The 16,874-nt window shown below is 40.2% G+C and overlaps 1 protein-coding gene across 4 annotated transcripts in view; it reads right to left on the bottom strand.

Annotated features, from left to right (window-relative positions):
- Positions 1 to 16,874, bottom strand: part of VEPH1 (ventricular zone expressed PH domain containing 1) — a 215,110-nt gene that overhangs the window by 114,627 nt on the left and 83,609 nt on the right. Inside the window, exon 7 of one of the 4 annotated variants that reach the window (XM_082839611.1) lies at positions 8,319 to 8,485. The exons of the other annotated variants lie outside the window; for them this stretch is intronic. Within the exon in view, the coding sequence (XP_082695737.1) occupies positions 8,450 to 8,485 (36 nt within the window). The 3' untranslated portion in view covers positions 8,319 to 8,449. Of the gene's footprint in view, positions 1 to 8,318; positions 8,486 to 16,874 lie in introns of those variants that run through there. 4 annotated transcript variants of the gene reach the window in all.

The following is a 16,874-nucleotide window of genomic DNA, read 5'->3' as shown; positions in this document are numbered from 1 at the left end:
AGTTGCAAAAGAATTCTGTACTTTAAAAGAAATATTTATTACAGAACAGATTGCAGTAGTGAACTTCCCTAGTCTTTAATACTTAACTTGTTTTTCAAAGAGCCCATGTACAATTGCACTGGAACACATCTCTTGGGGAAGGGGGTACATCTGCCATCAATCCCTTAATAACTATTTGGTAAGAACCCCTAGGGCACAGTGCTCTGTTTGGATATGTGGGACTAAGGCTAGCACTTCAGTGAGCTGGACAGCTAATTGAAGAGATATTTACTCATTGAAGGATAACAATATTAGAGGAATGAAAAATAAACACCATTGGAACAAGTTCCTTCATAGCCCATTTTATACTTTGGCTCATATAATTGTCAGGTTGCAGAAGGACACCTAAGTACTCTTGAGTCTAATATTTTTTTCAACATAGATGCTTTCATTCATGCAAGGGCTCTGTATGTGAATTCACGGTGTGCAATGCATCACAGGGACATTTTCTCTTCCTCATTTCAAGGCAAAAGCTGGATGTGAGGGTCCCTACCCTGCACCAGACACTGTTTTAGAAGCTAGGAACATAGCACTGAAGAAACAAGATAATCTCTGCCATGATAATGAGGCAGACAGACAATAAACAAAATACATGTGTAAAATACAGAGTGTGTTGGATGGAGAAATGTACCTCAAAGGAAGATGAGGCAGATTAGGGAGACCCACAGAGGGGGGTTAATGTTAAATAGTGTAGTCAGGTCAGATTTCACAGAGAATATTACATGTGAATTCAGCAAGATTTTAGGATCTAAACCCAATAGTCTCAGTAACCACAGAAAACAGTTACAGCAAAAAGTGTCCTGATTGACAAAGGGAGGTTGGAAGAGATAAGGAAAGGGACACGGGAGATGTGGCACTTTACTATGGAGAATGCGATTTCAAATTTCAAGTAACTTCCTCAGCTTCAGCTTCAGGTTCTTCTTTAGCAGTTTTTTTAGTCAGTCCACAAACATTTCATTTGCTTACCTAAGAAGTGTCCCTACGGTTTCATTAAGAGCCCTTTTTTGAAAGCACATGTCTTCCTAAAGGTGAGGATGGCTGTGTGCGTACTTGCTGAAATCAACACAATTCTGGATGATTTTCCGGCAGCCAAATTGAGCTGAAGGAAAAATTAATCACAGTGTGGGAACAAGAAAAGTTATAACTGCTCTGGAACTAACACATGAAGCCTAGCCAACCTCACATCGCTTGTTCTGAAAACTTGGAGCATGCCCACGTACCTCACAGGGGTAACAGATGTGATTCTGGATTAGAAAGTGTGATGTTAGGGTAAGAAGGGGTTTAAGAGATTCTGATTTCTTTCTTGGCTCCACAATATTTCATCTCTGGGGACCAGTGACTGCATTTTTCTGCATTCAGTCATCCCACCGTGGGGACAGGGTCAGCAGCACCTGTGTGCCTTAATGGCGAGCCTGACCTCATCCCTTCTGACATAAATTGATTATAAAATATTAAAATAATAATAGCTGACCCACAGAGAACACTTAATCTAAGTGCCAATCCTATTCTATACGATTTTTATGTATTTATTCATGCAATCCTCCCAATAATACTGTGATCACTGCCATTTTATAAGAAGGAAACTGAGGCACAGATGGAGGACTAACTCACTCAGGTCACACTGACCCCCGTGTCTCTAAAGCTGTGCCTTCTCTGGCTATACTTCCATCCCTCCCGCCCCAAATCCCAAACCCACCCTTGCACATATTTTCCCACTCCTTTTTCCTGTCTCTTGTTCATCATCAGTTATAGGATCCTTTTCACTTTATTTTGATTTAGTGGTGTAAATATCATAAATACTCTGTAAATACAAAATAGACCAGCAGGTCTCAAACTTTTTGGTCTCAGGAACTTTTTACTGTCTTAAAAAGTTATAGAAGACACCAAAGAGTTTTTGTTCATCTGAGTTATATCTATTGATATTTACCAGTTATTAAGTTAAATAAAAGCAATTTCAAAAAATGTCTGGAGACATTTTTGGTTGTCACTGCTGGGGGTGTTAGGGGGGACAAGCTGGTCGTATCTACCGGGTAGAGGCTGGAGATGCTGCTAAACATCCTACAGTGCACAGGACAGCCCCCCGGAAACCAAATATCAAAATATTTGGCTCAAAATATCAACAGGGCCAACCTGAGTTAAGTGAAACTGGCTTTTTGTTTGTTTGGTTTCTTCCCTGCAAACATGTGGTGGTGAAGGAGTCGATGAGTATGTTTTGGTGCCACTGTCTTGATCTGTGCTAAGGCACTGGCAGTTTTACCCATCATCGCTTTTGTCCTTTCAGTGCAAATGTCAACACAGTGAAAAAGGTCAATGATGTGTGAGTATTAGTGTGAAAATAGCTTGGACCTCGCAAATCCCCTGAAGGGGTCTCAGGGGTCCATGGACCGCACTGAGAATTGATGAACTAGAATCAAGGGTCAGCAAACTGTTCCTGTAAAGAATCAGAGAGTAAATATTTTTGGCTTTATGGGCCATGTGGTATCTGTTATGGGAAAACAGCTACAGACAATAAGTAAATGAATAGGTGTGGCTGGATTGGGGTCACAGGCAGTGATTTGCCTTGGTCATACCATTCATTTTTTTGTGTGTTATTCATTTTGTTTGTAAAATACTGCTACTATTATCTCATAAAATGCCTCTGTTATTCTTTGTTAGGCTAACAGAATGTAAATCAGAAAGCGGCCAAAAATGAAAACGTGGGTGCCTGGTTATGGTGATGATTGTTTCCCTCTATTGAACATCCACTGTGTCCCAGGTACTTGGCATCTGCTTCCTCACTTAATCCTCATGACAACCTTGCAAAATGGTAAGAGGATGAAGATACTGATAAGAAGGCCAATCACTGGACCAAGATTACACTGGTAATACGAGCCTTGGTAGCAGACACAAGAGTGAATCAAGATCTGCCTGATTTCAGTTTGAATATTTCCACTTTGGCTAGGCTGAAAAAGATGGCTTAGTGCAGCCCTGTCTGCTGCTACCTTCCTGTCTTCCACCCACAGCAGGTATCAGCAACTGATTTCAGCGTTCTCTGCTGAACTTTCCCAAGACCCTTTCTCAACACTATGCTCCTTGTGAGAGGGTCTCAACCCTGGCTGTATGTTAGAATCACCTGCGAAGCTTTTAGAACAATTCTAATGCCCAATAATTCCCCTCTCCCCCCCGCCCCCATTTCTATTTAATTTCATTGTGATGGGTGGGGTCCAGGCAGAGGAATTTTTAAAACCTCCCAAGTAATTCTAATATAGAGCCAGGGCTGAGAATCACTAGTCTATATAGAGTTCCAAATCTCTGAAAGTTTGAGAATTTGCTGATTTTAGGAAATGTGGATTTGGTCCTAAAATCCATACTTTTCTCTCTGTCCTTTATCAATTTACAAAAGAGTTAAAGAAAATAATTTATTTTGCTGTCTGAATGAAAATATTTTATTTACTGGGCATCTGTTATTCTTGCTTTTTTACTGGGCCATTTCATTGTTATTTTTTCATAATTCAACTCTTAGACGTCTCCACACACCAAAAAGACACTTGCAAGGGGCATTAGGAATGTAAATCAAATGAGCTTGTTAATGCTTTCTCAGTGAAGCTTTGCCAAGGAGAGCCCAGCCTTTACTTAGGAGCCCTCAGAAGCCTGAGTGAGGTCAGCAGTTGCTTGGTGGTGTATTTATTCCATGAGCCTCTTTCCTAATGATGGTGGGGTTACTAGCTTCAGAGCAAGAGCTGAAGGGTTAGTATGGGCCCCTCCTCCACCTCAATTACCTGGCTTCAAGAAACTCTAGAGTAGGGGAGCCAACTCTTTCTGATTGGTCCTGGGATTTTCCTGGTTTTGGCATTGAAGGTTCCAAATCCTGGGAAACTCTTCAATTGAGGGCAAATTGGGACAGTTGGGCACCCTACTCTGGAGTCTGTGAGAAGGTGGGAAATTATTTCAGCTCAGAGGACTCTGCTAGACAGCCTCACACTGCTGGTGAATGTGATGATATATCACTGTCTGTCTCTCTATGTATATGTGTATGTGTGTGTGTTGTGTGTATGCGTGTGTTTGTGTACACAGAGTCGATTATTATTATTCATAGTAGCTATGTTCTATAAAGTCATTTCAAACACTGAATTAGCAAATACTGAAGCATTGCTTCTAGAGCAAATATAGAGGTAGGTTCCTGAAAGTCTCTGGTCACACATTTTCATCAACTGATCAATACATAACCTTGTTTTATGTATGTTTCTATCTAAAGACATCTTCAGATGAATGGATAAAGAAGATGTGGTACATATATACAATGGAATATTACTCACCCATAAAAAGGAACGAAATTGGGTCATTTATAGAGACACAGATGGGCCTAGAGACTGTCATACAGAGTGAAGTAAGTCAGAAAGAGAAAAACAAACATTGTATATTAATGCATATGTGTGGAATCTAGAAAAATGGTACAGATGAACTGGTCTGCAAGGCAGAAATAGAGACACAGATGTAGAGAACAAATCTATGGACACCAAGGGGGGAAAGCCAGGGGAGAATGGTGGTGGGATGAATTAGGAGATTGGGATTGACATATATACACTAATAGGCATAAAATAGATAACTAATAAGGACCTGCTATATAAAAAAAATAAAGTAAAATTCAAAAGAAAAAAAATAAAGATGTCTTAATTGATACAGATCGTTAATTCATTAAAATTGAACTCACAGCTAACAGCGCTATAACTCATGCCTGAATGCAGCCTACATAACACACGAATTTTCTCCATAAGGTGCATCACAGCCTTCTCACACTTGGGAACACTAGAGAGCACTTCAGCACTAAACTTGTGGACATTTTAAGCAATGAAGTCACCAAGAAAGAGCACAAAGATTAGACTGTGGCACTAAATAGACCATGAGAAGAACAGACACTTGTTTACAGAGAGAGGGGAACTGAAACAAGAAGGCAGAGCATTGCCTTGTTCAACCCCAGCTGGGAACCTGTGCAGTGGGCACTATTCTGTGCATGTCTGTGAGTGACCGCACAAGCACCTCGAGTCTTGATTTGGGGTTACAAACACAGTTTAGAGACTAGGGTGAATTTTGTGAATATAAAATCAGTGAGGTCAATAGAAAGATAGATAGATATCAATAGATAGACAGATAGACACGTAGATAGGTGGATCGATTAATCAATCTTGCATCTTTGTGAACCTCCTATAAAAGAAAATTATCTTCTGGTCAGAATTGAAAGATATTCCAAACTGCTGGGCCTGACTTTCCATTCAGCCATCAGGAATGTGAGCTCAGCTTAACCAGGTCATATGGAGTTTGGTTTGAGTTTAAGTCTCCAGCTCATCTTGCCAGTTTCTTTCCTTCTACTTTTCACCAAAGGCAGATTCTCTCCTTGACTTTAAACTAATTGAAACGTTCTTTCCTTAGTAAGTTACTGTATATCCAAATCCACATGTGCTCTGTTTTTCACCCACATATTAATTCTTTTCCCCACCACAGATGGATTTGTATATATGACCCAACTTGGGTGTGCAGATTGAAGGCTGGCGACAGCCATTTGCTTTTTGCTTGCAACTCAATTGTTTTTTGTTTTTTATTTTTAACAAAACAACCTCAAAATTTATTTAGCAATTGGTAAAACTTCAGGGAAAAATAGATCAATGAATATTTGTAGTTGGAGATTTTTTTTTTTTTTTGCGGTACGCGGGCCTCTCACTGTTGTGGCCTCTCCCGTTGCGGAGCACAGGTTCCGGAAGCACAGGCTCAGCGGCCATGGCTCACGGGCCCAGCCGCTCTGCGGCATGTGGGATCTTCCCGGACCGGGGCATGAACCCGTGTCCCCTGCATCGGCAGGTGGACTCTCAACCACTGCGCCACCAGGGAAGCCCCTGTAGTTGGAGATTTTAATATACTTCTCTCAAAATTGATAGTTAAAGCAAGTAACACACAAGTAGATATATCAAAGACCTAACCATATAATTAATACATTTGAGCTATTAGAAATATTTTTTAAATCCTGAACTAAATAGGATGCACATTCTTGTACACCTCAATTGAACACAATATTGTAAATCAACTTCAAAAAAATAGTATGCACATTCTCTTTGAGTATAACTGGAACAGCAACTCAGTTATTTACAGCAGAATATGAAAAACATGGTAACATGACATATTCTAAAATCCTTCTTTACCTTTTTTGATTCTTTACAAAAAAAAAAAAAGGAAAAAAAGATGTTAGAATAATGCCATTCTTTTTAAAAAAGGGATCCATTTGGTTTGGAACACTAAATGAAGCTCTCCCTGAATGAGAATTGTAATTATGAGAAAGCCAAAGGAGAAACTTATCTGTAAATCCTTTTCTAATAGCTTCTGATATGCTCGGTAAGACATTTATGAAGTGGTGTTCATGTTGGAGATACTGAGATATGCCTTCTTCTCGGAGCTATCTGTGGCTAGGGGTTGTTGCCATTTTAAAAGACCACCCTTAAAATCGTTTTCTCTTCTTCCATCTCCTTTAGCAACCCAGTTTCCATCAGAAACAGATGTCTTCCATTAGGGCAGACTGTTGGCTACTGGAAGCCCTTCCTCCCCTTCTCTTCCTTGTACCCTCCCACACGTCTTTAAACCACTTCAAACGTCACCTCTTCTGTGAAGTCCTCCTGAACTCTTCCAGCCAAAGTTGCTTGCACCTATCTCTGTGTTCCTCAGACCTCTGGCTGTATCTTCATGAGAGCCCTGACATCCGTGCCTGCAATTTCTGTGTCACTGTCACCTTTCCCGGTGTGCCCCTCAAAGGCTGGACATGTCATGTTCATCTTTGTACCTTCAGTGCTTAATGTGTTGCCTGACATAAAGTTTATTATTGAAAATCACCATCAACACCCCAACACTCCTGACACGGCTCTGGAACCATGAGGTGGGGAAACCTCATGCTTTTCAGCAAAATAGGATTTGTTAAATCTTCCTATCTCCTTTTGGGGAATGGCTGTACTGATAGATTTTTTTTGGTATGGCTGGACTTATGTTAAGAAAAACATGAGATGATTTGGGGCCTGGTGTTTTTATTAGCTGTATAACTTTGAGCATCTTATTTAACCACTTTGAGCTTCAGTTTCTTCATCTATAAATTGGAGCTAGCAATTCAGTGGCAGATATTTTTGCTTGCCTATCAATAGTCATATCTCATTCTATCACCTTCTTTCTTATGGTAAAATCTCCATCCTGCCATAATGTGAAAATGACAGCTATTCAATTCCTCAGCCTCCTTTGTAACTAGGGGACGGGTATATGAGTTTACCCGTCTTGAGGGCATTTGGACTTGCGGGGAAGTTTTCTGGGGTGAGAGATTGATGGAAAAGGTTTTTCTCCCAAATAAGAAGAGAGACATGGAAGGACACCTGCCTTTTCTTTTTTTTTTTTTTTTTTTTTTTTTTGCGGTATGCGGGCCTCTCACTGTTGTGGCCTCTCCCGTTGCGGAGCACAGGCTCCGGACGCGCAGGCCCAGCGGCCATGGCTCACGGGCCCAGCCGCTCCGCGGCATGTGGGATCCTCCCGGACCGGGGCACGAACCCATGTCCCCTGCATCAGCAGGCGGACTCTCAACCACTGCACCACCAGGGAAGCCCCTGCCTTTTCTTTAATCAGACGTTGCTGTGTCTACATCATGTGCTGCCTGGATCTGTGGCAGCCATCTTACAAGCATGAGGGGACATACTTATGGGGCCAAGTCAATATACTGGGGAGGTGGAGAGAAAAGAGCCTTGTCACCAAGGGTTTTCGATGACATTTTGGAATTTTTGAAGGAACTTGGACCCATCAAGTCTTTCAGACTTCTTAAATGAGATAATAAATATTCTTATTATTGAAGCTGCCTTTAGTTTGATATGCTATTAACAAACTCAGCTGACACAAATTCTTCAAGACTTTGTTATGAGGAATAATGAAATAATACCTATAAAGGACCTGGCATAGAGCAAATGGTTTTAAAAAATGGTAGCAATCAATTGTTATTACAAGTATTATTCTTAATAAGATGTGATTATACTAGAAATGTCATGAGTTAAAAAATAAGCCATTTAGTAGAGGCCTATTGTTTTATTATATTATTGTTGTCAATGCCAGCCATACTATTTGGCACATAGTAAACGTTTAATGGGTTTTTTTTACATTATAGAATATGTGCTGCATATGAAAGAATATGTATAAACATATTTAAGTAATGAAACAGAACACTGGCAATACCATTGAAAGCACCGGTGTGCCCCTCCCTTGTGCTTCTCTCTTTCTCTGAATACCTCCCCTGCAGAGAAATCAATATCAGGTTTTAAAAGTCATTTTTAAACAGTGGGAGTCCCTTTGAAACATGTAAAGTTTTACTTACTGGTGATGTATGACTCCTGGTCCTATTCTACTGGAAGACTTTTGGTCCCTCCTATTCTGCTGTCTGTTCAGAGTTTGAGATATTAACCTTTAAAATAAAATTTTAAAGATTCTATTGACTGATGAGTTTATAGTCACTCTTCTTAGAAATTCCAAATGACTGAGTCCAGTTCATTGGAGACCTGCTTTTCTGTTGGATTTAGCTGGTCTGTCTGTGCAACGTGCAAAGTTTCTCCATCTCAGCCCCTGCTCAGGCCTCTCTGAACCGCACCCACCCTGAAGATTTATAGCTCTTTCTGAGACACCTTCTAGCAGCAGCCTAAGTTGCTCCACTGCCTAAAATTTCCCCTTGAAACAATGAGTGTTTGCCTTTCCAGAGGCTTCCTTTACTGCTTGGAAAGTAGAATTGGTGAGTAAGACACTAGCAGGGCAAACAAAAAGAGTATTGGCTGTTTGAGTTGTTGATAAGTGTGAGAGATTTTCTTTCGATACATATTCCCAGAGGAAGTTCCACCCTCAGAGAACAGAAAGGTGGCAGTCCCATGGAAAGCCCTCCCAGCTGAGCAGAAGCGGGTGGTGGTGTGGTGGTCACAGTGTGCTCAGAAGCTCCCTCCTGTGTTTGAATCCTGGCACTGCCACCAGGCAGTCATGGACCTTGGGTAAGTCACTTAACTCTCCATGGCTCAGTTCATAAAACAGGTTAATGGGTCCGCCTCATACAGTGGTTGTGAAGATTCAGTGAGTTAAAAACAAAGCATTCAGAACAATGCCTGGCACAGGGAAATGCTAAGTAAATGTTAGCTAATATTGTTTCAGTGTCGAAAATCCTAAATGTAAATGCAGACATATCTAAATTATCACCAAAACTAAAATAAGCTGTCTCAGAAGCCATATATTCCCTTAATTTTTCTGAGTTAACTTATTTTGTGAATTGATAAAGGTTTGGAAGTTCTAGAGATGTCCAAAACCCCAATACCCGCTCAGGAAGCAAATATGGGCCACTGTTTCAGTAACCTGCGGAAAGGTTTAGCTAGAAGTGAAATTTGCTCAACATTTTACCGAGAAAGCCTATTTCTCTTTTTAAAAATGTCACATGATTAAGTCAAAAGACTATATAACTTAAGGTTTTCTTAGTGACTTGAATCCTCATGATCTATCAATAGCTAGATCCTTTTCTCTTTGCAATTATTTCCCAGTCTTTCTCAATATTTTCCTGTATCTGAAGCAAAAATATTCTACAGTTATAACATTTTCAATCCCACAAAAAGTCGTCGTTATTGAAGTAGACAAGGCAGTAATGGTCCAGTAAAATAAAGTCATCCAGTAATCTATAAATTCCAAGATAATTCTACAGTTAATAAATTTTACTCTTTAAAAATTATGCTACCCCCAGACAAGGATATGCTCTTCTAGCCTGAAAATACTAGCACAAAAATATACACAAAATGCTTGCACAGTAAGTAGGCATCAAATGCTGTTAGTTTATCATGTTCAAAAGCTAAGATTCGATATTTTATTTTAAATAGAACATTGAGAGAGCAAGCTGCCTGAGAACCCTTTTTGTGGAACGAAGTAGAGAATATATAAACAAAAACACTGTTAATGTCTCCTTAGGCAGATAATCCTCCAATTTTGAGCTGATTTTTAAAATAGCATTCCAAAAAGTCATACTCCTCAATTCTTTCTTCTGTCCTCTGATCAAGCCTCCATTTTCTTTATATCAGCTTGGAGTTAATTGAACATATTTTTCTTCCCATTGAAAAACAAAGCTCTATTATAATTTAAACAGATTTACATATTCTAAATGATCATTTAATCCAATGTAAAGGGAATAACTTCCCATCCTTTCCTTATGATTTTTGATTTAGTTTGCATGATTTCAGGAACACACAGTTTCTGTGGGCACATGGGAGAGTAATAAATCATGCCTAGTAAAACAATACTGCTTAGGCAAAACAATTAAAAAGAATAAGTCCCAGTAATAAAATTTAAGAAGCAGCTGATGAAAACAGATGTATCCTTTGTTTTGAATGAACCTCAAATTTTGTAACATGGCAAAAATTAAGGATCTACTGGACTCAGTTCAACTCCGTGCATTAGGCACAGAATGCTAAAGTAAACCCCGCCTTTGTAAAAAAAACAAAACAAAAAAATACAAGGTATAATTTTTGTACTTATAAAGCAGTTATGGCTTTTATTTAAATGTTGAACTTACTATGTCTTCCTCAAAGAGAGGTTTCAATGAAGTTGACTTAGGATTTAAAGTAGAAATCAGAGAATGTGAAAGGTAGCTTACTTTTATGTCTTGCTATTTGAGACAATAATGTAACCAAATAAATTATGTTTTTAGTATGATTGATTTTTTTAAAGGCCAGAAAACTGAACACGGTCTGCTGTCAAATAAGTGTTTCCAATTTAAGACTGCTTTTCCCTAAATAGCATTTGGTGTGGCCACATTTATGTCTGAAAACCCAAATCTCTCTTCATTTGTGCTGAGAGTTTATTTCCTAGCATCTTTTCTTTGCATTGACCCCCAAATACTTACAGACCTTAAAGCTTGTAGAAATCTATCTAATTTGAGCTTTGAACATAGTGTTATTTTGTGGGTTGATAAAGGATTTAGAGGTTCTACAGTTCGGATTTACTCTTTAAAAACTGGGGGCTTGGGAACTTAGCCTTTTAAAGGTAAATCTTTTGTGTGGGCTCAAGCGACTCAGAATGAATTATACGGAGCCAGAATTTCTTCTCCCACCACACCACGGTCCCCTCATGTAAATGACCTCTCATTGATTATCCCCAACAATGGTTCCACTATTTCTTTTGCTTCAATTAAGGAAACTTTTTGAAAGACCATTGGGGATTTTAGCATTGAAACATTTCTAGAGAACTCAAAGAAGCAGCCCATCTTTAACTACACAATATCTGTTTTGCAAATGTGGTATAATCACAGAATGATAGAAAAAAGTAACCACAGGTCTTCTGGCCCAATCATGGAAACCATTTTGAAGAAAGTTGCTTATTACAGGTCCAAAAAGAAAGAAAAGAAATAGGAAGAAAGAAAAATGAAAGGAAGAAAGAAAGAGAAATTGTGTTTGAACCTTTTGCCAGGAAAAAAAGAAAAAGTGCTTTGTGGTCATTAGAAAAGGAACAATATGGTAAGATTTAACTCAGTTGAACTATACATCAGCTACAATTGAACTTTCCATACTTTACTCATTATATTACATAATTTACTCATTATACAATTAAATACAAGATGCCTATCTTTCTTTACACCTACTTACTGTCAAAAAAATATCACCAGGATGTTTTATTCATGGTAGCTGAGACGTAACTCCCAAAATACAAGTTAGACAGAAATACTTGGATAAATATTATTTCATTACTTATAGGGGAGAATGAAATGGAAAAATGCAGTCTGCAAATGTGACCCTGCCTGAGATTGTTGATTTCCTTAGCTAGGAGAGTTTAAGTTTTTTTGCTACTTGCCCCCTATCCCGCCAATGCTCCCCTTTCTCGTTCCTGGATTTTGCCTTGGGTTAATTATTTCTGGTCTCATAGCAACTATGTTTTCATTGTGAACTGCCTGAACTGCTTGCTGGAAGTCAGCAGGGCATAAATAAATAAGTAAATCAAAATATGCAAACAAACTGCAGTTAATAGGATGGGGGTTTGAAGGTATGTCTGTCTGGCCAGGATGTGCTCAGAAGAGAAGGTCTGAAATGTAGTAGCTTGGAGGAAAAAAATTACTTTCCAAATTGCCTTCCACTCACTTGTGAGCTCACCTTTATGTAAACAGTGGAAATAAAGCAGAATAGCATTTTAGGATTTTTAGATAAGGTTGTGTTGAGATCTTGAATGGACTCATGTTTTGTCTTAGTCTATTTGGGCTTCTGTAACAAAATATCACACACTGGGTGGCTTGTAAACAACAAATATTTATTTCTCACAGTTTTGGAGACTGCGAAGTCCAAGATCATGGTGTTGGCAGATTTGGTTTTTGGTTCCATGGAAGAAGGGGGCAAAGGAGCTCTCTGGAAACTCTTTAATAAGGGCACTAATCCTGTACATGAGGGCTCCACCCTCAAGACATAATCACCGCCCAAAGGCTCCACCTCCTAATACCATCACCTTAAGGTTAGGCTTCAACATAGGAATTGTGGGGATGGCCATGCACATTTAGACCATAGCATGATTTAATCTTGCCATTCCTCAGCAGAATAATAGAAGAGTCCCTCATTGTATCCATTGTTTCCATTTTATCTACTGTATGGGATACTAAAATCTATGCATTTAGCCTTTAAGGTAATTCTCACTTTCTAAAGTGGAGAAAGGTAGAATATTTCCTTCAGGAAATCTTTGTAACTTCCTGTTTCCTCCCACTATCCTCCTTCCCTGGCAATCAGTTTGTACTTACCAATCATGAAGGAGAAAGAGTTGGTCACCAAATAATGCTTTAGGAATGTGGAGCTATCATAGAGAAGGTGGGCTCTGGGAAGTGTTTTGAAGGAGGAAAGGGACATTTGATTGAGATAGGGACCACCGTCACAGAGAATGCTATGTACAGCTGAAGGAAGTTTGTCTTCAAAGAAGAAGGCAGTAGAAGGAAGAGCCAGAGAAAATGTAGACATCACTAGGAGCTTAGTATAATCCAGGGATTTCTAAAATCAACCATACTAAGTAAATAAAGATTTCAGTAATGGGAGATAGTTAGGAAAGTGTTTGTCTTCCACTTCTCTGGGTGAATTGCCAGATATTTGAAACTCTATGGGATCTACATAGTGCTGAAGTTGGGAAATCTACAGTTCTGAAAACATTTTCCAGACATCTTAAATTTACTAATCTTAAATAGCAACTATTTCTTTATCTACTCTAGATTTATTTATTACTTAACAAGGAATAAACTGATGTTAAGATACCCTTCTCGGTGTAATTTCTTTTGTGTTATATACATGTGGATAACAAGACTCATGCTGGTTAATTCTAAGAACTGTAACGTGAACATTTCAGCGTGACTGATCAGCCAACTGTCAGATACATCTTTTCTTAGGGGCTGTGAACCAGCACCAAGTTCCCCATTCCTATTCACTACAAAATAAAATCAGGCTTACAGTTTTTGATAAATAAGGCAGAGAGCTGAAATGTAAATATCAGCTCAAATAGTATAGTTATGGCTATGCAACAAAATTCATCTACTTTCAAGTACTCTCCTCATATTTTTTGAGAGTACAGTTATTAAAAAAAAACTTTACATCATGGTGATACCATCTATGTGTCAAATTCTGCTGGGGGTTTTGGGGATGCTTCCAGATCCTGGTTAAAAGATGATGAATTGAGTAACAAGGAAAAAAAAAAAGTCAAGCAATAGGAAAATCTTGTATATATCCCCTATGTTATTTAAAACTGTTAATTAGGAACACTCTCCCCCCATCCTCCCCTCATTGCCACCTCATTTTCCATAGGAGTGGGGATGGGGTGAGGAATTCTAGGAATGTTATACAGGAAGTGTCAAAGCCCACTGAAGGATCATTTCGAAGTGAAGAAAAACCAAAGCCCCTTCCAACAACACAAGAGCTGAATTTTATTTAACTTTACACTCTCTACAGTGTCTTGCACACATCAGATGTGTGATAAATGCTCAGAAACTGTATAATAAATAATGTTTGATGCTCCCTGGGTTTCTGTTTACCGTAACATTGCCAAAGATGATCATTTTTAAAGTTTATTGATTTATTTACATTGAAACAAATGGGTCTTACAAAGAAACCTGCAGGGGTATGGCTGTGTCTATAAACATACAAGAATCATGCATGCATATACGTATGTGGGCATGCCCAGACCCCCAGGGGGATCCTATAGCAGATAAGCCCTGTGGGGCCTGGATCCTTGAGACCAGTGCCTCTTACACTTTCATGTGCACACACATCACCTGGGGATCTTGTTAACTTGTAGATTCTGATTCAAGTTCCCAGTGGTGCCCAAAGCTGGGGACCACACTTTGACCACCACACAGAAAGGAGACCAACAGAACCTGAAAACCAGTAGCCACCACCCACAACTGGAACCCAATGTCTTTAACGTTCCTGGTCTTCCTCATAACCTGCCATGTCATCAGCTGCCGTCTACTAGTACAAGACCTGTACTTGTGTCCAGTCAAGTTCCAGTCTCTATGTAACAGCTGGTCAGCAAGTATTTGTGGCCCACGTGCTAGGAGCCACAAATACAGTTGCAGTGCAGGGTAACAAGGAAATGTAAGGTATAGTGTGCCCTCTTTCAGAGGGCTTAGAGTGGGTTGGGAGTGTGTGGATTCATACACCAAGCAAACAGAAGGCAAATGCAACCAGAAGAAAGTCAGGTGCAGACTCCACATTACAGCTGTACACTCTCACATGCTCAGAGCAGGGAAGATGGTGATGGCCTGGGAGGGTATGGAAATGACTTTTTCTTGGATTGGGCTCCCCAGAAACAGACCCTGAGATGATTTATGTGCAAATCATCTATTTGGAAACTGCAGCAGATGAGTACAGGAGTAGAAGAGTGAGGCAGAGAAGGGAAATAACTCGGAAGGGATGCCAGGAGATTCTGGGGAAAGAGTTACCTCATTTGAGGAGTGACAGAGTTGGGGTATAAATACCCCCATCATTGGTTGAAGGCTGCTAGTGGGGCTGGGGGTGATATTCGTCACACATCTATCCTGCCATGCATGTCAGCGGGGTGGCTTGTAAAGTGGGGGAAACCACAGACTCAGAAATGCAGATGCTGGCAGTTGAAGGGAAGCAGGAGAGAGACAGGCCCCTGGAGCAAATGGTTTGAGTCCGTTCCCTGTGGACAGATATTCCGAGAAGGGAATAACAGGACAATTGAGAGAGGAGGCTGGGCCCTGCCCAGACAGAAGATAAGAGACCACATATTCCTCATTCTCAAAGTCAGGAGACCTCCCCAGCTACACATGCAGAGAAAGGCTCCTTGGAGGTCAAAAGCTAGTGGGAAGCAGCCGCATAGCACAGGGAGATCAGCTCGGTGGTTTGTGACCACCTAGAGGGGTGGGATGGGGAGGGTGGGAGGGAGGGAGACGTAAGAGGGAAGAGAGATTGGAACATATGTATATGTATAACTGATTCATTTTGTTACAAAGCAGAAACTAACACACCATTGTAAAGCAATTATACTCCAATAAAGATGTTAAAAAATAGTAATAATAAAATAAAATACAAAAAAGTAATGATCTTGCAAATTTGCGAAACAAAAAGGATTTTTAAAAATAAAAAATATTATAATTGAAATTAAAAAAAAAAAAAAGGGGAGTGATACCAAGTGGCCAAACCTACACATAGGCCTCTTCGGTGGACTCCACCTTGGCTAAGAGATGTGTGCGCACACATGGAAAAATCCTGAGCTATACCAAATACGGACTCTGAACCAGGCATGGACTCTGAACCAGGCAGATCAAAATGACTGGCCAAAGGAAACCCGGAAGAAATGCCCCATAAAAGTGATTCAAACTGCCACGAGGGCGTGACTCTCTGAGCCTGCCCGTATGTCTATCCACACGTACTGTACTCGTTTTTCTCCTAATAAATACTTTATTTGTTTCACTACTTTCCGTCTTTGTGGGAATTCTTTTTCTGCAAAGCCATAGGGCCAGGGCCTTGTCACTGACCACTGGTCCAGTGGCTAGGATTCGGTGCTCTCACGGCTGCAACCAGACCTCAATCACTGGCCAGGAACCAAAACCCTGCTTCAAGCCGCTGCAGGCCGAGGCCACCAGAGATCAGAAGAGCTGGCTTATGCTGAAGTGATTTAAGCCTAAGGGCTATGGGCAGAGCAAGGTCTGTGCTACAGCCTTAAAAGAGCAGCAGGATTTGAGCTGGAAGTAGCAACTGCTTTATCCCCTCAACCCACTTGCTGCCAATGCCAAGTTGTCCTTTCTGATGAATCCAGGATTCGTTTACATCTTAAGCTCAAGCCTAGAAGGGCAGTCGCTAAGTGGAAACTTTATGCTTTTGGTGGGGCAGGCACAGGCCTGCTTCCTCACAGACACCGGTATAAGAAAGGCAGAAGTCCCCTCTGAAAAGAGAAGGTGAGATCTGCGGGGACCAGGCTAACTATCCTTGGGGTTCAATCCTGAGGGGAGACTGGTCAAGCAGAGGCCCCTTTCTAGGCCTTGCCAAGCTCTCCCCTCACAGAGCCACTGAGAGCCCCTTGTGGATTTGGTCGGTTGGCCTAAATTACAGTTGATAATTACAAGACATTGTTGAAAATTGCTGCAACATGTAACTTTTGTAACCATTACTATCCTACATTTGCAACTATTTGTGGGGACTGTTTGTCCTTTTACAAGGCTCTTTAGTTTCTGGGGAACTCTGAGGTACACAGTATTCATTTGCTTGTCTACACAATAAAGGGAAACAAAATACTGTTCCCACGTGACCTGGACACCAGTGATAAGTTAAGTTTGGAGAGAGAAGGTAGAAAAC

Source organism: Leucopleurus acutus (genome assembly GCF_964270905.1).
Source record: "Leucopleurus acutus genome assembly, chromosome: 5".
Taxonomy (NCBI): domain Eukaryota; kingdom Metazoa; phylum Chordata; class Mammalia; order Artiodactyla; family Delphinidae; genus Leucopleurus; species Leucopleurus acutus.
This window is presented reverse-complemented; position numbering and strand designations above follow the sequence as displayed.